Source organism: Oryza sativa, chromosome 2 (genome assembly GCF_034140825.1).
Source record: "Oryza sativa Japonica Group chromosome 2, ASM3414082v1".
NCBI lineage: Eukaryota > Viridiplantae > Streptophyta > Magnoliopsida > Poales > Poaceae > Oryza > Oryza sativa.
In genome coordinates, this window is record NC_089036.1 from 11,745,942 (window position 1) to 11,773,627 (window position 27,686).

The window sequence follows — 27,686 nt, forward strand, 5'->3', positions numbered from 1 at the left end:
CGTCCTCTGTTCGTGCTCCTCCCGTGCCTCTCCCTGGTTGCCCGTGTGGGGATGGAGCTATGGAAGAGTTTGGCTGTGTGGGACCCACCATTGGCCAGCCAAATAGAGTGGCTAAATTTGGCTAGTGGAGAGAGGGTTTTGGCCAGCCGGATGGCTTAGCCATCCGGTTGGAGAGGCTGTTGGAGTACCCTTTTTGGCTAGAATGGCTAGAATTTGGCTGAGAGTGGGATAGAGAGGCTGTTGGATATGCTCTTAGCACCTCTTGAAGGGGCTAATTCACATTAGCTCAAAATTAGCCTACTTGTTTGGATCCTTGAGGGCTAATTTGAGGCTAAAGGTGAGGGCTAAACATTAGCCCATGGAACTAAACAGGGCCAAAGATATGTCTAGATTCATAGTAAGGGTGCAAGCGGCTATCTGTGAAAACTCACTTATAGGCTAAACTAACACGTGAACTCGCTTATTTTAAGCTATAAGTGGGTTCACAGGTGACCTACTTGCACTTATAATTTATAGTATTATGATGTGTCAGATTTTATATGAAAGAGATGAAGTAGCGTCTGTGACAGTACTTTCTGTACCCGACAGTGTTCTTTTCACGGTACGAGAAAGAGAAAAATCGTTGGTGCGTCCTAGGTATTGTAGGAGCAGCACGATTACTAATCTTGACTGTTGAATTTGGTACAGATCATTGTCATAACATAACAAAGCAGATACTTCCAAGAATACTCACTGTCACCGCACGCTGATGCGACGCGATCAAATCAAATCATCCATCAAGCTGTAGCGACACGGCTCCCTGTCCGCATTGCACACGGCTTTGGTCGCTGCCACACCTCCCATTCCTTAGCCAAACACTCGCACTACTCTCACAAGCAGCACGCATCGCTCGCTGTAGGTGTGCTCATGGAGAACGGCGGCGGCGACGCGTCGGCGGCGGCGTGGCGGTTCGGGGCGGCGAACCCGGCGATGGAGGCGGCGAGGTCGCAGAGCATCCGCGCGCTGGTGTACCGGGTGTACGCCTGCCTCGACAGGGGCGACGCGCGGTCCGTGGCGCCGCTCGGACACGGCGACCCCGCCGCGTTCGCGTGCTTCCGCGCGGCGCCGGCGGCCACGGGCGCCGTCGTCGCCGCCGCCGCCTCCGGCGCGCACAACAGCTACGCGCCGGCCGCCGGAATCGCGGAGGCGTGCAGGTACATTGTTTTCCTTATCCGTTTACTCAGGTAGTGTACTTTTTGCTGCCGTTGCTTACTGTCATTTACTCTTGGGCTGGATTAGAAGGCTCGGGACGAAAGAAGTCCAGGCCCAAGTTACATACATGGGCCCAAGCTACCAAGTACTATAGCTAGCTACGCTGCTTCTGGCCTTTGGACCTAGCAAATATCACTCTCAGTACTATCATTGTCGTGAGGAATAAGTTCACCGGAGGTCCCTCCACTTAACAGCGAGATTTTTGAGGTCCCTTAACCACAAAACCAGAAATCTCCACCCCTAAACTATACAAAACCGTTCACTCAAGGTCCCTAAGCAGTATATATGGGTGGTTTCGCTGACGTGGCATCCTAGTCAGCAAATAAATTTTTAAAAAGTATGTGGAGCCTACATGTCAGCTGTACATTTTTTTCTTCTCTTTTTCTTTTTCTTCTCTTCTCTTTTCTCTCCTCTCTCCTTTTCTTCAGCGAGGGAGGCGGCGGCAGGCGGAGCAGTGGAGGGCGAGCGCGGCAGCGGAGTGGAGGCGGGCGCGAGCGCGGCCGCGGGCAGAGAAGTGGGCAGCGGGGCGTGTCACGTCGCTGGACGTGTCCATGAGCCGCCTCGCCGGTGAGCTCTCACCGGCCGTCGCCAACCTCACGTAGCTCGAGCTACTCATCAACCTCACCTCCAACGCCTTCTCCGGGAGCATCGCCGATGGCCTCGGCTGGCTCCGGCGGATGTGGTATCTCAGTGTCACGCCCAGAAATTTAACCCAAATTTTCAGACTATTTTTCGTATTAAATCCCTGTCCAGGACCAGCCAGGGTACACAAAACGACAAGTAATATACAGTTCTAAATGTAAATAAAGCGTAAAATACTTACGGAAGAGGCACTTAGTCCTCACACCGAAACAGAACGACAGCAGCGGAAAAAGGCGATCCTAGCGGGGCTTCAGCTCCACTCCACAGGCAAAACTCAACTGGGGTCTGAGACTTGGTCCTCTAACTCCATCTTCAGCTCAGAAACACAACACTTCTGAAAAGGGAGAATAAAAGCAAGACTGAGTATAACCACCGTACTCAGCAAGCCACACTAACGATGCAGATGTGCAAGGGGATACAAGGATGGTTTGTGGCTATTTGCATAAAGGCGGTTGTAAAACATTTTATTGAGCAAAACAGTAAAACTGTTGAGTAATTAAAGTAACATTAAATCTCCACTGATCAACGCTACACCACGTTGAACAGGCCCAACCAACCCACCTGAACTACAGTGTATTGGGTCGATTTATTAAGATGGGACTAATCACGGTGAATCTGGTCGACCGCCCATAACCGCGGGCACGGCTATTCGAATAACTTTACTCTGATCAGAGGTGTACAACTGTACCCACATGACACAGCCCCACGACACGTTTCCGTGCGCCGACATGCCACCACGACATACCGGAAAGAGGCCGTGACAGGACCCTTCGCATAACCCACTCTAGCCAAGCACACCACACCTCAGGTTTCACCCCCATCCCCATCGGGCAACGGGCAGTCCCCTCTCGTGCCTAGGTGAATCCGGAAGCGACAGAGGCCGTCGCAGGGCCCGCCCCGCTCCATCACGCCCACCCTTGCCTGGATGCGTCGACTAGAGGAAAGCTACACTACAAGCCCAGCCGTTGCCCAGCCGTCCTTAACTGCCATGGGTGCGACCAGCAAAACCATGCACCCACAGCCCACCATTCAGTCGCATTTTAGTTGGATAATTACGACCATGAAGCATGGCCAGATGTCTCGAGCACGCAGCTCATTCTGATACTAAAAGGTCTAATACGGTAATTATCCCATCAACTGAGCTAGTGGTAATTAAGCATGGCTAAGCATATAGTTCTAGCTAGGTCACATAAGTAACATGAGCTAGTCGATTTATTACCCAATGTTGACAAAGGACATATATCAAGTAAATATGGCACAAGCGAGCAGATAGGTAAAACCCTGACCCCATGTAATTAGCAAAATATGCATATTTATTTGCAAACAGTAAAACATTTATAAATTGGAATCAACATGCTCAAGGGGAATGTGTGACTTGCCTTGCTTCTTCAAACAATCTTCCGAACTCTTATCCTTGCGACCGTGATCTTCCGAAATGACGGATTCTACACGCAGGCACGCAAAACGAGGAAAAACTCTAATAAAAACCAAGGAAACAGTACATAAAAAGTAAACAAACATGTAGAGCTCAATTTTAGATGAATTTTGCAAGTTGAATGGCTCAATTCGGAGTTTGAATGAATTAGATATGAATTTTAGAAGTTTTGAGCCATTTAAATGAATTTCTAGAATTATTAACGAATTATTGTGCAATTGTTAATTATTTTATCAAAGGAAAAGGCTCCTGCTGGCGTCATCAAAGGGCAGCGGCGCCGACAAGCGGGCCCCACATGACAGCGGGCAAGGGAGTGGTCCACCGTGAACTGGGACCACGGGGTGGTCCACTGCCGGTCCACGGGAACCGACGGCCCAGATCAGCCCGAGCTGATCGGGCGGCCACGGGGTGGCGCGGCTGAGCACGGGCACAGCTTAGGCCGGCCCGGCCGAGCAACGGCTCACGGCGGCGCGGCCTCCTGCGGCGACGGCCGACGCACGCGGGAAAGCGGCGGCGCGGCGCGGCAAGGGGATCCGGGCGGCCTAGGCGAGCGGGGCGGCGACAAGCCGGCCGGCCGACCTAACGGCGGCGACGCACGGCCCGGTGGTCGCCGGCGGCGGCCACCGGCGCGGCAGCACGCACGGGAGACAGAGGAGGGAGGCAAGGAGGGAGAGGAGGAGCTCACCAAGGACGCGACGACGAGGGGCGGGGAAAAGCGGGGGAGCTCGGCGTCGGCGCTCCTCGGGACGAAGGCGGAACGGCGGCCCGGCGGCGTAGGGTGGAGGTGGCTTGGGATGCACTGTGGAAGGGTGGTTGCGGCGATTAAATAGGGAAACGGAGCGGAGGCCGGGGTGCGGCGAGGCACGGAGAAGCCGGCGGCGCAAACGGCGCGGCGCGGCAGTGGCTAGGGCGGCGGCTAGAGGTGGCCGGAGCACGCCGGGGACCGATGGAGAGAGGGAGCACGGTGGAGAGGTGGTTCGCGTGGTGGAAGGGGAGGAAGAAACGGCGGCTGAGCGTGCCCTTGAGGTGGCAAAGCCAGCGCTGGCGGCGGAGCAGTGCGGCGGCGACCCTAGCGACGGGAAACGGCGGCCGGAGTTCGCCGGAGTGTGGCGGCGCGCGGGAGCGGCGTGGGGAGAGCGAGGGAGAGAGTGCCGGGCCCGGGAAACAAGGGGAAATGGACGAGGGGAGCACGGGGGTGCTTTTTGTGGGCTCAGGAAGGCGGGATCGAGGCCGGACGTGGCGGAATCGGCCGGCGAAGTGGGGCGCCGACGTGGAGTGGTGGAGGGGTTAACCGGCGCCGATTTTCGCGGGGAGAGTGGGGGGAAAGGTGGAGGAGGTGGAGGGGATCGATTTCACGCGCTCGTGGGGCGGGGTGGAGCGCGGGAGCCGCGGCGTCGTGGGGTGAAACCGGCGGCCATGGCGGCAGTTGGGGCGACGGGAGGTTGGGGAAGAAGATGACAGGTGGGGCCTCGGGTCCCACCTGTTGGGGAGAGAGAGATGGGAAAACGGGTGAGGGAGGTAAAGCAGACTTCAGGGAGAGAGAGCCGAGCGGGCCGAGGGAGGAGGCCGGCCCGAGAGGGAGAGAAAAGGGGCGCGCGGGCCGCGGGAGAGAAGGAAGAGTTGGGCCGAAAATGGCCCAAAGAGAGGAAGGGGGATTTTAATTGTTTTTCTTTTTATTTAGTTGGTTAAAATGAACTTGGTGCTTTTAAAATTATTTCTTGAGCTCCGAAAACTCACGGAAAATTCTAGAGAGTACATTAGGGCACAAAGAATATTACAGAATATTCCCGGCCAATGATTTTTAAAGGAAATTTTAATTCCCTCCATAATTCCACTTGATTAAATTGGTTTAACTTTTATTTAATTTCTAGAAAATGCATTATTAAATGATTTTTTAAACCCGAACGAAAATCGAGGCGTTACACTCAGCCTATGCGACAACGCGTTCGCCGGCGAGATACCTGACGCGCTCCACAATTGCACCGCCCTCGACGTCGCGTACCTCAAAAACAACAACCTCGATCGTCGGCGGCATTCCACGGTGGCTTGACGCGTTGCCGAATCTCACGGTGCTCCAGCTCAGCCACAACTCGCTCTCCGGCCACTTCCCGCCATCGCTGGCGAACCTCACGAAGATCGTGCAGCTCGAGTTCGACCAGAACCTTCTGGGAAGTTCCATCCCCGACGGCTTGTCACACCTCCCGGCGCTCCGCATGTTAGCCTTGTCGCAGAACAGCCTCACCGGAGAGATCCCGCCGAGTTTCTTCAACATGACGTCGTTGCAAGGTCTCGCACTCGCGAACAACGTGTTCTGTGGGGAGCTCCCAGCCGATCGACGTGGGCGCACGTGGACCAGCACATTCCTCCCAAGTTCTAAACGCAGTTCAAACCATACAAGTGTAAAACTTCATCACCGAATTCGCATTTCTATCTACTCCACGATTCGAACGTCAACTAGCGATAGCACTTTAGTCTGTACCACGAGTTCTGTTGAAATTATAAGCACATAATAATTTAATTTATTCTATAAATAAATCATGACATTGCAGATGTAAACTAGATTGAACGCATCATTAGATCTACACATGTAAATTAAGCAGTAAAACATGAACAGATCAAATATGCGCAATATGTTGAACACGTACCGAGGTGACGGAAAGACCGGTTGCTCGGCAGGAACTACTCGCGGTTGCGAGCGTCGACGAAGGCGCGAAGCATGCGAGCGAAGAGGAAGGCGAGCCGTCGCGAACGAACAGGGAGCAGTCGCGCGAAGCGCTTCCCAAAAACCTTATTGCCGCCTTCTCCCGGTGCAGGACGTCGAAGGCAGAGGTTCCGGAGACTGCAAGAGTGTAATCCCATTCTCACCTCTAATTAGCTTAATGTTTAAGATAACATCAGCTACTCCCAAATCCTTCATATCAAAATTTTGAGACAAGAATGATTTAACCTCATTTATCACCTCAAGGTTTGTTCCAAATATCAGTATGTCGTCAACATACAAGCACAAAATAACTCCCTCACCCCCACCATGGCGATAGTACACACATTTATCTGCCTCATTGACTGCAAAGCCTGCAGATGTCAATGTTTTGTCAAATTTCTCATGCCATTGCTTAGGAGCTTGTTTCAGACCATACAAAGACTTCAACAATTTGCACACTTTGCCTTCTTGACCTTCAACTACAAACCCATCAGATTGATCCATATAGATCTCCTCATCCAGCTCTCCATTAAGAAAAGCTGTCTTAACGTCCATTTGATGAACGAGAAGTCCATTTGATGAACGAGAAGACCATGTGAGGCTGCTAGGGAAAGTAGCACACGAATTGTGGTCAATCTAGCAACAGGTGAGTAAGTGTCAAAGAAATCTTCGCCTTCTTTTTGAGTATAGCCCTTAGCAACAAGCCGAGCCTTATACTTTTCAATAGTACCGTCAAGCCTAAGCTTCTTCTTGAACACCCACTTGCACCCCACAGGTTTACACCTATAGGGTCGCTCTGTCACCTCCCAAGTCCCGTTAGCGATAATGGAATCCATTTCACTATGGACAGCCTCCTTCGAGTAGTCTGCATCAGGAGATGCATATGCTTCTGAAATTGACTTAGGAGTGTCATCCACGAGGTACACAGTGAAATCATCACCAAATGACTTAGCCGTCCTTTGTCTCTTACTCCTTCGAGGAGCTTCACTGACATCCTCCTCAGAGACATGTTCATGTGTATGTTCAGTTTGTTCTGGTGGTGTGATTGAACTGGGAATTATTTCAGAGGGTTGCCTCGAACCACTATGTGTATCCTTCATTGGGAAAAAGCTCTCAAAGAAGGTAGCATCACGAGACTCCATAATTGTACCAACATGCATGTCCGGTACCTCGGATTTAACTATTAAAAATCTATAGGCAATGCTATGATGAGCATATCCCAGAAAGACACAGTCCACAATCTTAGGTCCAAGTTTGCACTTCTTCGTTATTAGTACATTGACTTTCGCCAAGCACCCCCATGTACGCAAATAAGAAAGTGATGGTTTTCTCCCAATCCATATCTCATATGGTGTTTTGTCCTTATTTCTGTTAGGAACTCTGTTTAACACATGATTTGAGGTCAACAATGCCTCCCTCCACCATGCCTTAGGTAGTCCCGCGGTGTCCAACATGGCATTCACCAAGTCAGTCAGTGTGCGGTTCTTCTTTTCAGCAATCCCATTAGACTCGGGAGAATAGGGAGGCGTCCTCTCATGTATGATGCCATGTTCCTCACAAAATAAGTCAAACTCATTCGAGAAAAACTCTCCACCACGATCAGACCTAAGCCTTTTTATCTTTCTGTCAAGTTGATTTTCAACTTCTGCCTTATAAATTTTAAAATAGTCTAGAGCCTCGTCTTTCGTTTTCAACAAGTACACATAGCAAAATCTAGTAGCATCATCAATCAACGTCATGAAATATCGTTTTTCACCCTTCGTCAACACCCCATTCATTTCACAAAGATCTGAATGTAGGAGTTCTATTGGTGCCAAGTTTCTCTCCTCGGCAGCCTTGTGAGGCTTGCGAGGTTGCTTCGATTGCACACACCTATGGCACTTAGAACCTTTGACAATGGAAAACTTAGGAATTAAACACATGCTGGAAAGCCGAGACATCAAGCCAAAATTAATATGACATAAACGTGAGTGCCAAACATTAGCCTCATCATCCACACTGCCACAAATATGGTTCACAGACTTATTGCAGAAATCAGAAAGGGAAAAGCGGAACAGGCCTCCACACTCATAACCTTTACCATTAAAATATCCATGTTTAGACACGACTACTTTATTAGACTCAAAAACCAACTTAAATTTGTCTCTAGTTAGACGGGAGCCACTAACAAGATTCCTGTCGATAGAAGGGACATGCTGCACGTTCTTCAGCTGCACGATCTTTCCCGAAGTAAACTTCAGATCTACCGTGCCAACACCATGAACAGAAGCATGTGACCCATTCCCCATTAGGACGGTGGAACCCCGTGCGACCTAATAAGAAGAAAACAATGAGATGTCAGCACAAACATGTACATTGGCCCCAGTATCAACCCACCAATTAGTAGACTGATTAACTGAAAAAACAGTAGGTAAATTACCATACCCGCTCCCATCTCCAGTGTTGCCAATGGTCACATTAGCAGACTTAGAAGTCTGCCCTGCAGGTGCCTTCATCCCCTTGCACTGTGGACACTTCCTAGCCAGATGACCAGGTTGCCCACACACAAAGCAAGTCCTCTCATCCTGGTTAGGATTGTTGTTCTTCTTCTGCTTCTTGAAGTTGGTGGTCTGTTGAGCTTTGTATTTCCCCTTGCTCTTGTTCTGGGCCTTATGCACAACATTGGCACTAGACTGCCCACCATCGCCCTTAGACGCGGCGTCTTTTTCCCGAGCTTTCTCCTCAACATCAAGAGACGCTATCAACCCCTCAACGGAGTATTCCTATCTCTTGTGTTTGAGTGCAGTACCGAAACTTCTCCATGATGGAGGTAGTTTCGCAATAATGCACCCAGCCACAAATTTGTCGGGTAAGACACACTTAAGGAGTTCAAGTTCCTTAGCCATGGTTTGTATCTCATGAGCCTGTTCAACTACAGAACGGTTGTCAGCCATCTTGTAGTCATGAAACTGCTCCATGATATACAGATCATTGCTAGCATCAGTAGCACCGAATTTAGTATTCAGTGCATCCCACAACTCCTTAGCGTCGGTCATATGCATATACACCTCGACCAGACGATCGTCAAGAACGCTAAGAATGCATCCCACAAAGAGTGGCTTCCTCGAATTGCTTCTGCTGATCAGCAGTAAGAATTCCTTCAGGTTTGCCAATACTCACCCAGAAGCATTTCATAGCCGTCAGCCACAGAGTGACCCTGATCTACCATCTCTTAAAGTGCACACCGGTGAATTTATCCGGCCTCAGTGCATCGGCAAAACCAGCCATAGTAAAATCACAGCGCCTATAATAAGGTTTTTGGATTGTTGAAATTATAAGCACATAATGATTTAATTTATTCCATAAATAAATCATGACATTGCAGATGTAAACTAGATTGAACGCATCATTAGATCTACACATGTAAACTAAGCAGTAAAACCTGAACAGATCAAATATGCGCAACATGTTGAACACATACCGAGGTGGCGGAAAGACCGGTTGCTCGGCAGGAACTACTCGCAGTTGCGAGCGTCTACGAAGGCGCGAAGCACGCGAGCGAAGAGGAAGACGAGCCGTCGCGAACGAACAGGGAGCAGTCGCGCGAAGCGCTTCCCAAAAACCTTATTGCTACCTTCTCCCGGTGCAGGACATCGAAGGCAGAGGTTCCGGAGACCTGCTCTCCCGATTGCCGGTGCACGCCGGCGAGCGGGATGGAGTAGTCTACGAGCGACGGCGCAGTACAGAGTAGGAGGCAAACCCTAGATTGATTTCGCGTGTGTTGCGTGAAGGCAGCGGCTCGGTTTATATAGAGATAGATCGCCTGATCAGGGCGTCCGCGTAAACCGAACCGGATAAGTCACGCGTAACCTATCCGGATTCCATGCCGTTTTCACACACCGGATTTTTTGGAATGTTTCCAAAACAAAACAAATCCGAATCCCGCAGCAAAACAAAACTGCAAAAGGAGGCTGCATCTGCACAAGGGTGAGGAGCCAATTTTGCGGACCATTCGACGCGTACGTCGTGCACGTGCGCCGCCTGCCCTGCCAGGCCAGGCCAGCGAGCGCGCGCGTGTGTTTCCCCTCTTCTCTCCACCACACATGCTTTAAGTGGCTAGGAGGGCATCCTCCCTTTTAAGGAGGTCCCCCTCTCCTAGAATAAGCAAGGTGGTACTAAACTCCACATGCATGCCATCCCATGAGGTGGGCTTTTGTGATTTTCCAAAGAATTAATCTTCGAATGAGCCTTAGCCCATCTATTAATTCCAACAAGTTCACGACTCGACACCTCCAGGCTCTATCCCTAACCCGAGTAACAACCAAAGGAACCCACCAAACCAAGACATCTCGAGCGATTCCCACACGGATCTGCGAGGGCTAGCGAATCTATCGACACTACATAAATCAGAGTAAGTCCAAAGAAGCACTTTGCGGCGGAGGTGCTCCTTGGGGATGCCGGAGACCATGCTTATCTCGCCTGGCTTGATCTTGACGAGGGCGTCGGACGTTGCCGCGGAGAGCATCCGCGCGGGCGTGGGAGACGATGAGAGGAGCCCCCGCCCCAGGGAGGGGAGGCTTCACAGGAGCGGGGCGTCCATCTCGTCGGAGCCGTACGCCGACCGATGATGGCGGCGCCTGGGAGTTCTTGGACAACCTGACCAACTGCAACACCTTGGCTGAGATATTCCTCAACGGCAACATGTTCGCCGACGTGATGTTGAGCTCCGTCGTGGTTCCATCCGCCATTGGCCGATTGGCGACCTCACGCAGCTACTCAAGCTCGACCTGAGTGGCAACTCGCAGCTCGCTCCGCGCCGCTCGCCGCCTACCGCGCCCGCTCCGGGCCCGCCTCCTCTCCTCTTCTCCTGCTTCTTTCCCACGCCCCGCCACGCCCGCACCGCCGCCGGTCGCCGCACCCGCATCTGCCCGCCTCTCCAAAGAAGAGAAGAGAAAAGAGAATATGCAGCTGACATGTGGGCCCAAGTACTTTTAAAAAAAAATTGCTGACTAGGATGCCACGTTAGTAAAACCGGGCAAAAATACTGCCGAGGGACCTCCGATGAACGGTTTTGTATAGTTTAGGGGTGAAGATTTCTGGTTTTGTGGTTAAGGGGCCTTAAAAAATCTCGCTGTTAAATTAAGGGACCTCCAGTGAACTTATTCCTTGTCGTTATATCCGGTTTGCACCGGTTTTAAAAGTTAGAATAGTCGTTATATCTGGTTTTTTGGAGTTGGAGTCCAGCCAAACAGTTTCATCTCCACCCAAAATAAAAGTATAGTTGGTTGAAGTGCTCTTGCAAAATAAATTAAAGAAGTGGAGTTGTGTTTAGGTTGCTTCATAACTCCACTTTATTCTCAGCTCTTGAGTTAAATCCAGGAATTGGAGCCTTACTAAACACCATCTAAGATATAAACCAGATCAAAAATATACAGATCAAAAATATATTTAAGGAAGTTAAAAGTTGACTATTTTCACAAAAATGGTACATAGCAACCAAGCAAGAACCAGTAGCAAAGTATCGTATCACCTTATTAATTTGTTGGCAAATTTTGCTACAGTACATCGTGACTTTGTGGTTTTAGCTATAGGACAACGCGCGAAGTGACTTTTGGGGGAGCACTCTCAAAAGTTGGATATTTACCGGTGGACACTGCACCTATTAAAATAATAATTTCCCGTTAAAGAGTAGAGGGAAATCGCGTGAAAGTTCTGAAATGCTCTTGGGCCCGCATGTCAGATTTGTAATCTCTCTATATCATCTCTTTCTCAAGCACACGAGGCCTCGTTTTCCCCTTCTTCTTCCTCTTCTCATGCGCGTGTGCTTGAGAAAGAGATAGAGGCACATGAGAAAGAGATAGAGATAGAGAGATTACAGATCTGACATATGGGCCCAAGGGCATTTCAGAGTTTTCACGTGATTTCTCTCTTCTCTTAAACTAAAAATTATTATTTTAATGGGTGCGGTGTCTACCAGCGAATATCTAACTTTTAAGAGTATCTTCCCCAAAGTCACTCCGCGTGGTGCCCTATAGCTAAAACCATAAAGTCACGATGACCTATAGCATAATTTATCTAATTTGTTAGTACACTACTACACGATTGATTTTCCTGGACGCCCCCCCTTTTTTTTCCATGCGGTCTGTAAGTGGAACCACACGGAAAAATAGGGAACCGGCGCTGGGGTGTCGTCCGCATGGGAAAAATCGATTTTCCCGTGCGGACGTCCTATCCCAACCGCACGGGATATTCCTCCCTCCTTTCCCTCTCACCCACTTCAATTTTTTCCTATCTCTCTCCTCCTTTTTCCCTTTTATTCTCCCTCAACCACTCCCACCTAACCGGCTCTCTACCTTATCTCTTCTCAACCGGCTCCCACCTCTCTCTCTCTACCTTATCTCTTCTCAACCTCTTCTCAACCCCTCAACCGGTCGGCTTCCCACCCTCCTCCCCGGCCAGATTCCCCTCCTCCTCCCCCTCCCCTGGGCGAGGCGGGGGCCGGGCGCGACGGCGGCGGCTGGGCGAGGCAGCCGGGCCAAGGTGGCGGCTAGGCGAGGCGGTGGCCTGGGCGCGGCGGCATCCTGGGCGAGACGGCTGCCGAGCGTAACAGCGGCGGCCAGGCCGAGGCGGCGGCGGCCGGGCGCGGCGGCGGCCTGGGGCTCCTCAACGCTCCCACCCCGCTCGTCGCCAACTACGTTCTCCACCAAGCCGCGGCCACCACCACCATCAGACGCTCCACCGGCTCGGTGGCGTCTTTCCTGTCGGTGGCGTCTTTCCTGTCCGGCATGGCCACGCTCGGTGCCAAGCTAGTCACGGTGGTCGAGGAGGAAGGCGAAGCGGAGGAGGACGACGGCAACTCGGCCGGCAACGCCGGGGTGGCCGGGCGCGGCGGGGAGCGGCGAGGCGGTGGCGCTCGAGCGATTTTTCCTTTTTTTATTTTTGGTTTTTTTGGAGCGAGGCGGTGGCGCTCGAGCGATTTTTCCTTTTGTTTTTTATTTTTGGTTTTTTTGGTCCGTGCGGGCAGTATAACACAACCGTATGGGATAATCGATTATCCCGTGCGGTCGACCCACCCGCACGCGAAAATATTAATTTTCGCAGACAGCCGGCTACAGGGTGCCGGATAACCGCACAGAGAAATCAAAATGCCTGTATGGAAAAATCTTTTCTGTACTAGTGGTACGAACTAAAACTGTTTAGAAGTCGAACTCGAAAATTTTACGCGTAACGAATACGAAAGCAAGACCGTTGTATTGGAGTCGTGTTTCAGTAAAATTTGCTTGGATAATGAGCATTACATTTCCCCTTCCCTATCACTGAAGCACTTAGTTCAAATGGTTGGTTTGCCATGCTCTTGCTCGGTTGCCACTTAACAATTCTTATCCCTGCAAATACTTGGTTTAAATTGTTGGTTTGCCATGCTCTTGTTAATTAACACATAGCCATGCTTCTATCAAATTGTTGGTTTGTTGTGCCCTTTTTAATCTACGGTTTTATTTGGAATAGGTTAAGATTCTAAGATGTAGTTGGTTGGTAGCAATACAGTTTCTGATTTCTAGTTTATTTTTTATATAACTATAGATTCTTAGAGATTGGGTAAGAATCTAGGTTGTTTGGAGAACCAGATATTCTAAGAGAAATTGCATATCACTGCTTCTATTATCAGATTTGATAAGTTACCACTGGAACTTGCTAAAACGGAAGGTTCCAGTGCTTAGTTCGTACTACCACTCAATGTTGATTAACATTGAGTGAAACGAATCTCCGAAAATCACTGTAACAAAAATATAATAAATTATACCTTCCATCACAGGAAGAATTAAATCCTCGCTATGAACCTGAACAAATACTTATCCAGTTTCATAACCAGGATTTGAATTTATTTTATTTGTTTTATGGAGGGAGTAGGTGATAAAAATGTGTGGAGAAAAATAACGCACTAATAGTTAGGTTGGTTAATGACAGTTCGTTCTAAAAGGTGTTATAAGATAGCAACTTAGGCCAATCCCAATAGTAGTTTCATACAGGAGTTCTATTCTCAATAAATAGCATACTCCTTCCGTTTCAGGTTACAATACGTTTTGACTTTGGTCAAAGTTAAACTATTTTAAATTTGACTAAGTTTGCAGACAAATATAGTAATATTAATAATACTAAATTAGTTTCGTCAAATCAATAATTAAATATATTTTCATAATAAATTTGTCTTGAGTTGAAAATGTTATTACTTTTTCCTATAAACTTGATCAAAGTTTAAGCAGTTTGACTTTGATCAAAGTTAAAACGTCTTATAACTTGAAACGGAGGGAGTACCATATTAGCAGATTTGGTGACATGACAATATAATTATAAAGAGAGATAAAAAGTTTAATCTCATCCAATCCCATGTATTGCTATTAAATGTTATGATGAACCTACGAAATTGCAAAATGAAATTCTATGTTAGAGATCTTATTTCATTCATCAATTCAAATCTCATTAGATGACATGACACTCTTGGTAACCGTGAAATGAAACTCTCCACTTCCCTTAAAATGACATTATTGTAATGCAGGTCGATACGTTCGTATCGTCTTAATTTTCTTGTTTCTTTTCTCTATGCACGTGTTTAGACGTAGAGGCTAAATGTAATTTTAGAATACATTACCTTTAAAAAATACACATTGCTTGTGTTAATGGCACGTTGGCACACATGACACGTCAATCTGAAGCATCATGGTCATACCAGCACTCGGAGCATTGCCCATGTAAATTTTGTGCTGAAGAATATGCTCTAACACCATAAGTTAATCATAGAATCAGTTAATTGACAAGTAGTGTATTATTAAATTGATCAAGGACATGATCGCCCCCAACAAGATTGATCATCTCGAGATCCTTAAAAAATTCCAGCAATATGGGTCAAATTTGATCCCTACTTACAAAAACTACAAAGAATTGAAACAGATTGTGACACGCGCTGTACGCACACCACCCTCTTCTGGTCTTCTCCCCTGCTCTGCTCCACCACCATGGAGAGCGGCGGCGCCGGCGGCGAAGGCGAGACGGCGGGGTGGCGGTTCGGCGCGGCGAACCCGGCGCTGGCGGTGGCGGGGTCGCAGAGCATCCGCGCGGCCGTGACACGGATTTACCGCTGCCTCGACGGGAGCGGCGACGCGCGGCCCGTGGCGCCACTCGCCCACGGCGACCCCTCCGCGTTCGCGTGCTTCCGCGCCGCGCCCGCCGCCACGGACGCCGTCGCCGCCGCTGCCGCCTCCGGCAAGTACAACTACTACTCCCCCGCCGTAGGAATCGCCCCGGCGTGCAGGTACGTCGTCGCGTGCAAAAGTGGATGACAGATCATACGTTTTTCTTGGATGAAATATCGTGTGAAAAATGTGAATACGCGTGGTGAATTTTGGCCAAATATTCAAATTTATATATATAAATTAGCACACACTTTAGCATAGGGTACATTGTACATATATTTTTACAGAATTTCAAGGCCGAACTCAATTAATCACATGAAAAAAAAAGAGAAATAGCTAAATTTTATGACAGAGGAGTAGACACTAGCTAGCTACATAATTAATGTTTGATTTAATTTATTATAGAAAAAATCGCATATCATATAATTTTATATACGATAATATTTCTTCAATGAAATCAATCTTTTCTATGGTTTTCATCAGAAGATAATATTTTAGACTAAAGAAGTCACTACTCAATCAGCCTGATTTTAGGAGTGTATTTTATTCTCTAAATAAAAACATTCCAACAACTCAAACTACCTCTCTATACCTATCTTTCTATCTCCTCTTGAATCATTCCAACTGGAACATGAAGTGCTAATTATCCTCCATGTGCAAATAAGTACTTTCTCTATTTCACATTGTAAGCCATTTTAGTTTTAAATACAATCATCCATGGATCTATTTATGTGCTTCAGATATATTTCTAAGGGCCTGTTCACTTTGATGCCATTTTCAACCTTACCAAATTTTGATGAAGTTGTCAAAAAAAATAGCTACATTTAGTTTGCTGCCAAATTTTGGTAACTATATAAGAAATTCTTACCAAAATTTTGTCAACTATACCAAAATTTTGGCATTAATTTGGTAAGGTTTTTTTTGGCATCAAAGTAAACAGGCCCTAAATTCATATGAATGTTAGTTTAGACAAAAAAAAAAGAGAGGCTAAAACGTCTTATAATATGAAATAAATAGAGTATCTTCAATTAAGGCCTAGTTCAAATGTGAGGTTCAACTTAGCTTTATGACGACGCACAAAACAAGATAAACTTTTGATGCATGATTAATTGAGTATTAACTATTACAAACTTAAAAATATGTTTATTTGATTTTTCTAAAAAGAAACATCAATATAAAAAGTTTTCGAAAAACGTATAGAATAAAAGAAAGCACCAAACAATGAAGTTGTATAAGCGAAATGTAGGGAATATAAAAGCACCCTAAGACAAGAACAAAGCTCTGACACAAATCGTTTTCTTATAGAGCGCTATAAGAAAACTGAATGCTGAAGTGGATGAGAGAGGAGAGGAGAGAGATGAGAAGCGGGCTGTAATTTTACAGCCAGCTTAGGCAAAGGAACCAATAAAATATGTGGGAAAGATAGGTGGGCCATATATTTATAGTGAAAAGTTAATCACTATATGAGTAAGCTGAGAGATAAACTATAAATATCTATATAGTAAGTAGTTGGCTATATTATTATTTTTAAAACAGTGATGTACAGGCACCTGCGTTCGGCAGCCGGTAATAGAGAGAAGATTTCTCTTGTTTACCGCGTGCACACTTCCCGAACTACTAAACGGTGTGTTTTTTATAAAAATTTTCTCTAGGAAAGTTGCTTTAAATAAACACATTAATCTATTTTTGAAATCTAAAATAATTAATACTCAATTAATCATACAGTATCTTTCTAATATTCTCTACCCCTTCTCAAACTGTCTACACTGTTCGGCGCTGCTTGTTCCCATCCTCTATTTTTTTTCCACGCGCATGCTTCTTAAATTATTAAATGGTGTAATTTTTTAAAAAAAATTCTATAGGAAAGTCGCTTTTAAAAAGCATACTAACCCATTTTTTAATATTTTTTTAGCTAATACTTAATTTATCGTGCACAAATCCATTGCGCTGTTTTCTGTGCGGGAGGTGAGGGTTTCCAACGCTCACCCAAGAACACAGCTGCAGAGTAGTAACATAGCCCTGTGGACAACCTAGAAAATGCTCAACTACAAATAGTACTATCAAATCAATATGCGGACAAAAAATAACATAAATAAGACTCTTCAATTATTTCCCATTGACCAGCCACTGGCAATAAAAGATATAGGGCGTGGTGACTAGTGATCGATCAGTCGGTAATTAACTAATGAGATTCCAATCAATCAGTCCAGAAATAGTAGTATTTCAGTGTCAAGACTCCAGAGATGCTAGCTTCTGATTTGATTTCCGATCTGAGCGATGATGCGATGCCGACTTCATGCCACCCCACTAATTTTCAGATAACCATGTGCGGATTGAGGGGATTTTGAGATTTTCTTTTTAGACTGGCATCGTAACAAAGGCATCTGAAATTCATGATTTTTAAGAATTTTTCCAGGTCACCTTCCAATTTCAGAAGTAATAGAATATATTTCGGTAGGAATTAGCACTTTGTCTACATACTATAAGGTGATTTTCAAACGCATAAATCTCATACTAATAGAATATATTTCATGAATTAGTACCGACGGTTATGGGCTCAATTTTGTGGCTGCCTTGAAAAGGAGAAATATCCGTTACCTGCATCTCATATTATAAGGGCAAATATTTGTTTGTTTTTTGAGTTTCGGTTCAAGAAATTCTTTCGTGACAGGAAGAGATGAAATTGGTTTGAACTCTAAAGAGAAGTCGATATCGTCCTCATGGCTAGCTTTGATTGAATATGTGCAGCGCGGTGGCGGCGCACCTGTCGCGGGAGCTCCCCTACGCCGTCTCGCCGGCGGACGTGGTGCTCACCGCCGGCTGCAACCACGCCGTCGAGATCATGATGTCCGTGCTCGCGTCGCCGGGCGCCAACGTGCTGCTCCCGCGGCCCGGCTACCCGCTGTACGCGTCGCGCGCCGCCCTGAGCGGCCTCGAGTTCCGCCACTTCGACCTCCTCCCCGACAGCGAGTGGGAGGTCGACCTCGCCGGCGTCGAGGCCCTCGCCGACGCCAACACCGTCGCCATGGTCATCGTCAACCCCAACAACCCCTGCGGCTGCGTCTACTCCCGCGACCACCTCGCCAAGGTTTTGATTGATTAATACATCTGATCAAATCAATTCGGATCGGCGATGATGACAAATCGTAATACATAACCGGATTAATATCTGTACGTACTAGATCGCAGAGACGGCGAGGAAGCTGGGGATAATGGTGATCAGCGACGAGGTGTACGACCACTTCGCGTTCGGGAGCAAGCCGTTCGTGCCGATGGGGGTGTTCGGCGACGTGGCGCCGGTGATGACGCTGGGCGGCATCTCCAAGCGGTGGATGGTGCCCGGCTGGCGCCTCGGCTGGATCGCCGCCACCGATCCCAACGGAATCCTCAGGAACAAGAAGGTGCTTAATTTGCTTGCTGTCTAAATTTCTCAATTAGCCAGAATCATGGTTTTAAGGGCCTGTTAATTGGATGGTTGCCTCCTCTTGCCGCACTTCAAGTTAGGCGTGCCACAGATAGTTAGCCCACTGTTTGTTTGTTTATTGCACCTGAGACTACCGCACAAAATTCAACAGCGATGAACTACTCTACCGCATGTTTCTTCATTGAATGTGTGGCGCTTAAATCGTCCGCCACACTTGTTAAGTTGAGGGCGCTTAAATAACCAACCAAACATGCCCTAAATCCCTGGTTATAACTGTTTGAGAAGGATCTACTCCCTCCGTTTCAGATTATAAGACGATTTGACTTTGGTCAAAGTTAAACTATTTAAAGTTTGACTAAACTTATAGACAAATATAGTAATATTTATAATACCAAATTAGTTTCATTAAATCAATAATTGAATATATTTTCATAATAAATTTATCTTGGGCTAAAAATGTTATTATTTTTTTCTTCAAACTTAGTCACACTTAAAGCAGTTTGACTTTGACCAAAATCAAAACGTCTTATAACCTAAAACGGAGGGAGTAGCTATTTACTCTCATATACAATTTAGCTACTATAGCCTCATTTAGTCCACTATTGTTTGGGAGAGCTTTTGGCAGCTACAGCTTCTCCTAAAATCTCTAGCTACCAGAAGCTCCTAAAAAATACATATTTTTACTCAGATTCTGATCGAGAAGCTATAGTTAAAGAATCCAGAAGCTAGGAGCTTCTTCAGATTCTCACTAGTTGCTCCCCCCCCCCCCCCAACCCACAAATAGAACCTACCTATAGCTGCTTGAGAAGTTCAACCACTAAATATCTTAGCCCGCTATTTAAAACACTGACCAAAATGCAATTGATTTGAAAAACTTGATCAACTACCTCATGGATCATTTCTCTGTCTCCACAGATCATCGACTCAGTCATTGACTACCGAGCCATCTCGGTAGATCCCGTAACATTTGTTCAGGTCAGTACACATCCAAATTCAGTTGTCGCGCATCTTCGCTTCTCTGAAGATCAATTAATTAGCTGTGACGATGACGCCATGGAAATGATCGATCGAGCAGGGAGCATTGCCCGACATCCTCGCGAAGACGGACGATGCGTTCTTCACCAATGCCCTTGGGGTGGTGAAGAAGGCGGCGGAGATATGCTACGAGAAGCTCAAGGAGATCGACTGCATCACCTGCCCTCACAAGCCGGAGGGCTCCATGTTCGTCATGGCGAAGCTGGACCTGTCTTCCCTAGATGGCATAGAGGACGACGTCGACTTCTGCAGCAAGCTGGCCAAGGAGGAATCCGTGGTCATCTGCCCAGGTAATTACAGTAATTAGAACATCAGTTTAATTTACTGGTTTTGGTAAATTATGGATATGTTTCTGTAGATCATCTGATGGTTGTGTTTCTGTCACTGAACGCATTTCAGTGTCAGGAATGACCTGACCATTTTACTCTGTCTGAATTTTGCCGCGACTAGTATGTATTTTCAGATAATGGAAGATGAATAAAACAGTGTAAATGTAATTCACTGCAGGGAGTGGATTAGGGATGAAGAATTGGCTCCGGATAACCTTCGCGGTTGATCCACAATTACTAGAGGATGGTCTAGAGAGAACCAAGTGTTTCTGCAAGAGGCATGGTAAAATCAAGGAAGCCAGCTAGCTCGTGAATAGTTTCAGGCTTTCAGCATCCGTACTCATGGATGTGTAGAACCGGCATCATGTGAGAATAAAGTTGAATCAAGTTGGACACTTAAATCAGCACACATTATGTCGTCAAATTCCTCAATCGAGGAACTTGTGTATCTTATTAGTTATTATATATTCGAAATCAAATTTAAGTTCACGAGGCATTGCATTTTTCATATGAATATGGCTCATGCATATATATATTTGTGATAAACTTTGTTGCCAGTTGATCAGTCCAGATAGTCAACATTTTTTTGGACACTGTGTTCAGCTTGGGGCACCAAATTTCTGATGATGATGACGCGTCCACCGTGCTGACCATCGGATCTCCGCCATCTCGCTTCCTCTCGGTGGGCCTTTGCATACGGAGGTAGCTTCTAGTGGGCCGACAACCCTGTGCAGGCCCAAATTTGGATACGGAGTTAGCGGTAAACATATTGTGGTCCCGGTATAATCTGATTTGTACCATATCGTTAGCATTGCAAGTTTATTACGTCGTTATAAGGTGCCCTCCACGGATACGGGGCACCACCTGATATGGGTGGTTAGCAAACAATCCTTGTATTGTTATATGGTATATACAGGATAGTCTGCTTGGAAGGGCACATGACAACATGTGCTTGGCATTTTTGCATTTATATTCTTTCTTTTCTAGTATTATTTTCGGGCTTATTTTTTTAAATGCTTTACGGCTACAATTTTTTTTTTCAAGAAAAAGTTCTGGACTATAAAATCCAACACTGAAACTTCTATGTGAACTTCAATGAAATTCATGGGAAAGTAAGTTTAATTAGTAAAGAAAAACCCAATCGTAATTAAAAAAAATGGACTTGCTGCACAACCGTCGGTTGTTTTATTTTGATTTGTCAACCAGATTTTTCTTTTTCTTCTGAAGGAAAGGCAAGAGACTTTGCCTTATGTATTAATAGAGGAGGGCATGGCCTCAATTTATGTACAAGGGTTGCTTAAAGAAAGTGACAGCCGGCAAAAAGGAAAGGGAGAAGGCTTACTCTCCCGACGGTACAAACTCAGTCAGGCATCGAGCGCCTGCCCTATACGCAGCTCCATCTTTGATGGCCTGGATCAGAGCTGTGGGCGTTTGCGTCATATTCCGGAAGATCCTTGCGTTTCTTTCGTTCGATCTATAGTATCCATGAAACCATGATGATCAACGTTTTTAGGGGCTTCTTCGGTATTCTAGGAATTGAAACGAATCCCTCCCACCTTTATGTACAAGGCTTGCTTAAAGAAAGTGATAGTGCACAAAAAGGAAAGGGAAAAGGCTTACTCTCCCGACGGTACAAACTCAGTTAGGCATCGGGCGCCTGCCCTATACCAAAGTGCAGCTCCATCTTTGATGGCCTGGATCAGAGCTGTGGGCGTTTGCGCCGTATTCCGGAAGATCCTTGCGTTTTTTTCGTTCGATAGTATCCATGAAACCATGATGATCAACGTTTTTAGGGGCTTCTTCGGTATTCCAGGAATTGAAACGAATCCCTCCCACCACTGCACCGCTGTGTCATACTCTTGCCAATCCTATAGATGCAGATCATAGCATGTCTAGCGCTCCATTTCCTTCCAAATCCTGATGGAAAGCCGTCACTTTGCTAGGAGGTGTAACGACGTTTCCAGCGTTGTCCCACACAGAGGGCATAGCGGCTGGTTTGCCATGCCACGCCTTTGAAGTCTATCTGCTCTCCATACTTCGTTTTGCAGTATTAGCCATGCAAAGAACTTACATTTGGGCGGTGCCCAAGGTTCCCAAACAATGCGCTTGAAAGGCTTCGCCTTTGTGCCCTCAAATTGCATCATGTACGCCGACTTAGCTGAGTAGCTTCCCGATGCCATGAGAGTCAAGTTATTTCATCCCGTTGATTTTCGAATAAAGTGACTTGCTGCAAGGCCATAAGATTTATCTTTAAGATTCGTGCTTACTAGTTATCATGCACGTGCAAAGCACGTTTGTCATAATATATATCAAGAAAATATATAGTCACATTTAAAAATTAGAAAGTACACATACTTTGAAAGGTAATTTATTAACACATATATATCAAGTGCATATTCAACTTTTCTGAACATTGCTTCTCTTCAACTATTGAATTTATAGAGCTATTAATTTGTGCATATAGAAAGAACCAAAACAAAATAAGAAATTCTTTAATATAGCCTTTTCAAAAGACTAATCACAATAAAATTAGAGAATTCTTCAAGAAAAACAGACAGAACAAAGTAGCAAAAGACATGTTGTTTTGCCACTTCCTTTTTCAACAGAAATTATTGCAGCATTGAGCAGCCTTTTGTTAGGATAAAAATGATTAGTTTTATTTTACAAGTTATGTTTCCAACAAATAAAGTGTAACTCTGATTACATTTATTTTAGCCAGACTGGCCCAAGAGTAGGCTAAGCAAATTCATTAAGATTATGAGATGGTGTTACAAACTAAGCGTCCACACGAAGTTGTCAAAACCGGTTACAAAGAGCGGGAGAGAAAAAACTACAAAAGGAATAATGCCAATCGTTTTTCGCCTACCATGAAGCCTGCCTCCCTCCAGATTGTGATTTCTTCTTTGATGTCACCAAAGAGCTGCACAACCATACAACTTGCTGAGACAATCTCTGAAGAAGAAGAGTGTACCAAAAACTTTTCTGAGATAATCTCTGAAGCTTCTCCTTGAAGCCATCTGCCAATCAGCCAAGTCTACATTGAGGTCACTGGGAAGCGGAAAGCCAACATTCACCTAGCTCCTGAGCAATCTCCAAATCCTGTTTGTGAAAGCACATTGAACAAAAAGGTTGGGTGTCATCTTGAAATGTCAGGTTGCATAGGGAGCAATTCGCCTGATGAGGCCACCCGTCTGTTGTTTTAGAGCCATTAGACAATCAGAATATGAAGGCATAAAAATACATAAAACGGCATGTACTTCGGAGTATACTCTTATGAAGCTATATAAATTAAAGGATGCGACCACACAAATGAAAATTGAAACCGGATCTAGATCAAAGCTTATCGCAATGCAGTTAATAAGCTGAACATATAATTTACTTCAATACTCCAGCATTTACTATACAAATAGCTCCTAAATACCGTGCGCCAAACAGTGAAATGCCATGGTGAAACATGATAGGATTTTACCAAAATCTCCAGTTGGCCACAATGTCAACCTGTATTATAAACAATAGAAGTAAGCCAATATATTCAGATGCCTTATAGCATTAACAGATACTTTTTGATATCATGATTTCTCTTATTGTTATATATCAGAAACACGTTATAAACCTAATTTACAGTTTTAGTAAAGTAGGGGAACAAAAAAAATCTGACACTTGCATGTATTACATACAGTTTTGACCTTGGTAGCATGTTAATCTGCAAATCTGAACATTATTTGCCACAAATTATGTATATTTTCTTTCCAAACTTAAACAAAACCTGAAACACCATGATGTGATATTCATTGGTAGGAGTACATACTGGTTCTCAAACTTCCTCAGTGCCACTTTTTTTTAAAAAAAAATAGTATTGTACATGGCACCTGGGTAATCTGGCAATAGTTATTGGACAGGACAGATAATTTGAAATTGCTTTTGAAATCTAACCACCCAATCAGTACACCGCAAAATAATATTACAGGTTGTAGTCCGGTACCTAGAATAGTAGCAGAGTGCCGGACTGGGAAAAACCAAACAAAGAAGATATATTCAGAAATACACATATGATCTATTATAATGAAGCAGCAGACCTAATGTATAATAACTTCTAGATCACCTCGATATCTTTTTCTATAAAATGATCCTAATGCTCACTGTAAATAGGTGAATATGGGTTTGGAATCTTTTATTCCTAGGGGAAATATCGAGATAAAGATTTGGAAGATGAGAATCACCTTGGATTTATGCATATCCTTGAAGCGAAGGGGCACATCGCAGTGATCAAGAAGGTAGTCGGCCATCATTTCGTTCCTACTTGTAAATGTAAGATGTGATGACAGGAAATATAGCCAAGAAAGCAAGAAAATCAACTTCTAAAGTGAAATGGAGAATCCAGTTTAATAACCTATGTAATTTGTACAAAAGACACATGATTCCCCACTATGGGAGAGATATTACCAGTGCAGGAAATTAATTGAATGGATTAGCATTCAGAGGGAATCGTGTGATGGATTGGCAGGGATAGTCAACATTCAGTGAGGAATTAAACTGTAAGATGGACCTCGGCTCCGGCGGTGGATGGAGAAGAAAGTGGCTCCGGCGAGGATGCGGCGGCGTGGCGGCAGTACACAGGAGCGAGGAGGAGCGAAGTCACATTCCAGCAATTTTTAACTGCTGCTACAGAAGAAGGAGCTTGAAATACTGGTTCCAAATTGACCCGAACAACATGCAATGCACTTGTGCCAGGTAAAATTATAATATTGTGTTTAGTATAAAGAACATTATAGGTGAGAGCACTTACATGGCAATACCTCGAACCTCCTCATCTCAGCAAGAAACATATCAAGAGATGGCTTGTCAGTCCTCACGTCTAGATCATCCCCCATGACAACATGGTACATCAGTGCAAGCATCAGTCTTTAGGGTAAAATGATGCGCGTAAACAAAGAAGTAATTAAATTGATTCTAATTTGAAAAGCTAAAGGTTGAGGGCAAATTACCTTGTTACAACAGCCATTGGTATTCTATCAATTTCATTTGAAAAAAATAATTTCCGGAGGGGAAGATATGTGGTGCATTTAGGGAACGGAAAGAATCCCCTACGATGGTGGATCAGACAGTGGCCTCGTTGGCAGAAGAGTCCAGATCCTCTTACAGAGCAGCGGAGAGGTCCGTGGACTCTCTGTTGCTGAGGCAACTGGCCGGATCTGCTGGGCGCCTTAGCGAGGGACCGGCCATTGCATCCGGCTTCGGGGAAAGAGCTCCATGCGTGAGGTGCCTTGATGTGGTGGCATCGGCGGGGGAAGGCGACGACGCAGGGCTCGACTGTGAAGGGGGATTGGAGAGCGAGCGTGACAGAGGGATGGTTGCCATCCGCCTCTCCCTCTTCACTCTCCCCACCAGTCATCTCCCGCGCGACGGCGCCTCCTCGCCGCTGGGATGGGGCCGTCGGGATGGGGGAGTCCGGTATGAGGGATGGCTGGATCTGTGACGGCGCGGTGGACAGCTGGCCGGGACCGCGCGACGACGACGACGACATGGAACCATCGGCGACGCGGTGGAGGAGGAGGCGGGATGGGGGGGATACTGGAGGGGTCGGGACCGCGCGATGACGACGGCGGCCTGGAGGGAGGAAGCGTCGGGAGGCGCAGCGCGCATCTGAGCAGCGCGAGGAGGCGCGGCGGCGGAGTCATCGCGCGGGGAGAGCGTGGGGGCGTAGATAGCGCGGTGGATTTGTGTGGTGGTGGGATGGCGGAATCGGTGATTTCGCTGTTGGATCAACAGATCGGACGGCTGAGGACAAAGATGATTGGGGGATGATTTGGCCTGTAGCATTGGAGGGGGGCAACTTCTTTTTATATTAGTATAGATATAGATATTTATCCAAATCCACATTCAAAAGCTACCCATGCATGCTGCTACTGTTTCCCATGTTTTCTCCAGCACTCACGCTACGCAGAGAAGAGTGAGAGGGACTGGATAAGGCACTTGTCGGGCTACCGGAGGCCAATCCCTAGTCCCGAACTCCCGATATCCCAGCATGATCGGTTGCCTCGTTCCCTTGCGAGGCATTGAAGCATGCCAGCGTCCTGAGGCCGCGGAAAGCGGGAGTGGCTACATAGCAGCAGCGGCAGATGTGAGGCAGTAGGAGAGGAAGCAAACAACGATGATCGGAAAATGGATGGAAGGCTTTGACAAGGGATGCACCGACGATGACGGGTGCACCGCGCCGCTCCTGAAGACACCAGAAGTCTTGATTTTAAAACACTAATTTAAGGGCCTGTTTGGTGTGACAGGATGGCAGCCAACAACCACAGTAGCAAACATACAATTTCTACCATAATTATTGCAGCAGCAGCACTGCACAACCACTCAGTTGGACAGCCGAACACACCCTAAGTCGCCCGATCGACTCGATGCTAGAAGGGGTTCATGAGGTGATCTCTACAAGTTTTCTTTTTGTCAACAGAGAAGCCGACATCTCTGCCCCGGCTAAGATGCTATTCAAAGCAGACAAAGAATAAGAATAAGAAAAGAGAAAGGAATAACAACAACAAGCAAAGTAGACGAAGAATAAGAAAAGAGAAAGGAAGAACAACAAGCAAAACCGATTGAACGGCTTCAATGGCTTCACAAGAAGGTCAGTTATATCAAAATTTTGCATTAAGCACCAGATCGATGATCATGTTTAGGAGAAAAATTAAGTGATTAAGTAAATTAGACTCCAAAATTTTAATTGTATAGTACTATTCCGATCCCATTGTATAACAGTTAGGCCTCCTTTAAAACTAAGTGATTCCCAGCGTCTTGCTACGGGGATTACTTAGTACTTTTCAATATATATTTTTTTTTACAATCAAGCCAAGGGTAAAAGGAAAACAAATGAAATATCAGGTCTTACAGTTTTTAGCATAAAACAAACAAATGAATCTCGCACTTCAATGTGGAACATATTGATAAGTTTATGTTAAATATTATAAAAAAGATTAGAACTACTATTGGGAGCACTGCACGCTCCTATATTCCAAGCGCCAAACGTGTATCAGCCAGGCCCACCTCACCCCACATTTCATCATCCCGCTCCCACCGTTATCGGAGTAAACGATTTACTTTGATAAAAACAACTTCCCTGGTTACGATCCCACCCCACGTCCCTTCATCCCACTCCTACCGTTATCAGAGTAAACGATTTACTTCGATAATAAAAACAACTTCCCTTTCGATCCCACCCCACGTCCCGCATCGTGCTCCCACCATTATCGGAGTAAATGATTTACTCCGATAAAAACAACCTCTCTACTTCTGGTATATATTCTATTTTGCCCGTACCCAACCAACCCCTCTCGCCCCCACTTCATTTTTTTTCCTTTTTTTCCAGATCTCAATCGATCCACCATCCCAGCCCACAGATCGGCGACGCACCATGGAGGAGGACGACGACACCGTGGCAGTTGATGGCGGTGGCCGGTGAACGGTGGCCGGCGACGCTTGAGGCGAAGGCACTGCTTCAGGCCTCACTGCAGCAACATCTGCTTCAGATCGATGCTGAAGAGACGTCTGGCCCATGGCAAACGAGGTGGACGTCATGAGGACGGTGAGTTCTCTCAACAATTCCTAATGAGATTCTTTATTTCTTGCAAGAATTGTATATAATCTATGATTAATTAAATTCTTTATCCTTCTTGATTGTATGCAGTCTGACTTCGATTGGGTTGAG

At 46.1% G+C, this 27,686-nt stretch overlaps 1 protein-coding gene and 1 long non-coding RNA gene across 4 annotated transcripts; one reads left to right on the forward strand and one right to left on the reverse strand.

The window, feature by feature from the left end:
* The first annotated feature begins 801 nt into the window (after positions 1-801).
* Positions 802-20,473, forward strand: LOC4329098 (tyrosine aminotransferase). 2 transcript variants are annotated; one of them, XM_066307354.1, is made up of 7 exons: positions 802-1,193; positions 14,955-15,315; positions 17,945-18,284; positions 18,379-18,597; positions 19,536-19,595; positions 19,696-19,945; positions 20,163-20,473. In XM_066307354.1, the coding sequence occupies exons 2-7, from the start codon at positions 15,020-15,022 to the stop codon at positions 20,288-20,290; spliced, it is 1,293 nt and encodes a 430-aa protein (XP_066163451.1). In that variant the 5' UTR covers positions 802-1,193; positions 14,955-15,019; the 3' UTR covers positions 20,291-20,473. The 2 variants fall into 2 exon arrangements, with proteins under 2 accessions (XP_066163451.1, XP_015625984.1); XM_015770498.3 differs by lacking the exon at positions 14,955-15,315.
* Positions 20,474-21,191: 718 nt separating this feature from the next.
* Positions 21,192-25,693, reverse strand: LOC4329099 (uncharacterized). Of its 2 annotated transcripts, XR_010739231.1 has the most exons (6): positions 24,970-25,693; positions 24,771-24,839; positions 24,531-24,643; positions 24,205-24,280; positions 22,851-23,482; positions 21,192-22,211 (listed from the first exon to the last, which is right to left on the reverse strand). It is a non-coding gene; the product is annotated as an uncharacterized lncRNA (long non-coding RNA). The 2 variants fall into 2 exon arrangements; XR_003240912.2 differs by lacking the exon at positions 21,192-22,211 and having other exon boundaries at positions 22,717-23,482.
* Positions 25,694-27,686: the final 1,993 nt, after the last annotated feature.

Excerpts from the sequence above, each read along its gene's own strand:
- LOC4329098 (XM_066307354.1), top strand. The coding sequence starts at position 15,020 with ATGGAGAGCGGCGGCGCCGGCGGCGAAGGCGAGACGGCGGGGTGGCGG. Across the intron at positions 15,316-17,944 it reads GGAATCGCCCCGGCGTGCAG|CGCGGTGGCGGCGCACCTGT; the intron begins GTACGTCGTCGC and ends GAATATGTGCAG. Across the intron at positions 19,596-19,695 it reads ATCCCGTAACATTTGTTCAG|GGAGCATTGCCCGACATCCT; the intron begins GTCAGTACACAT and ends TCGATCGAGCAG.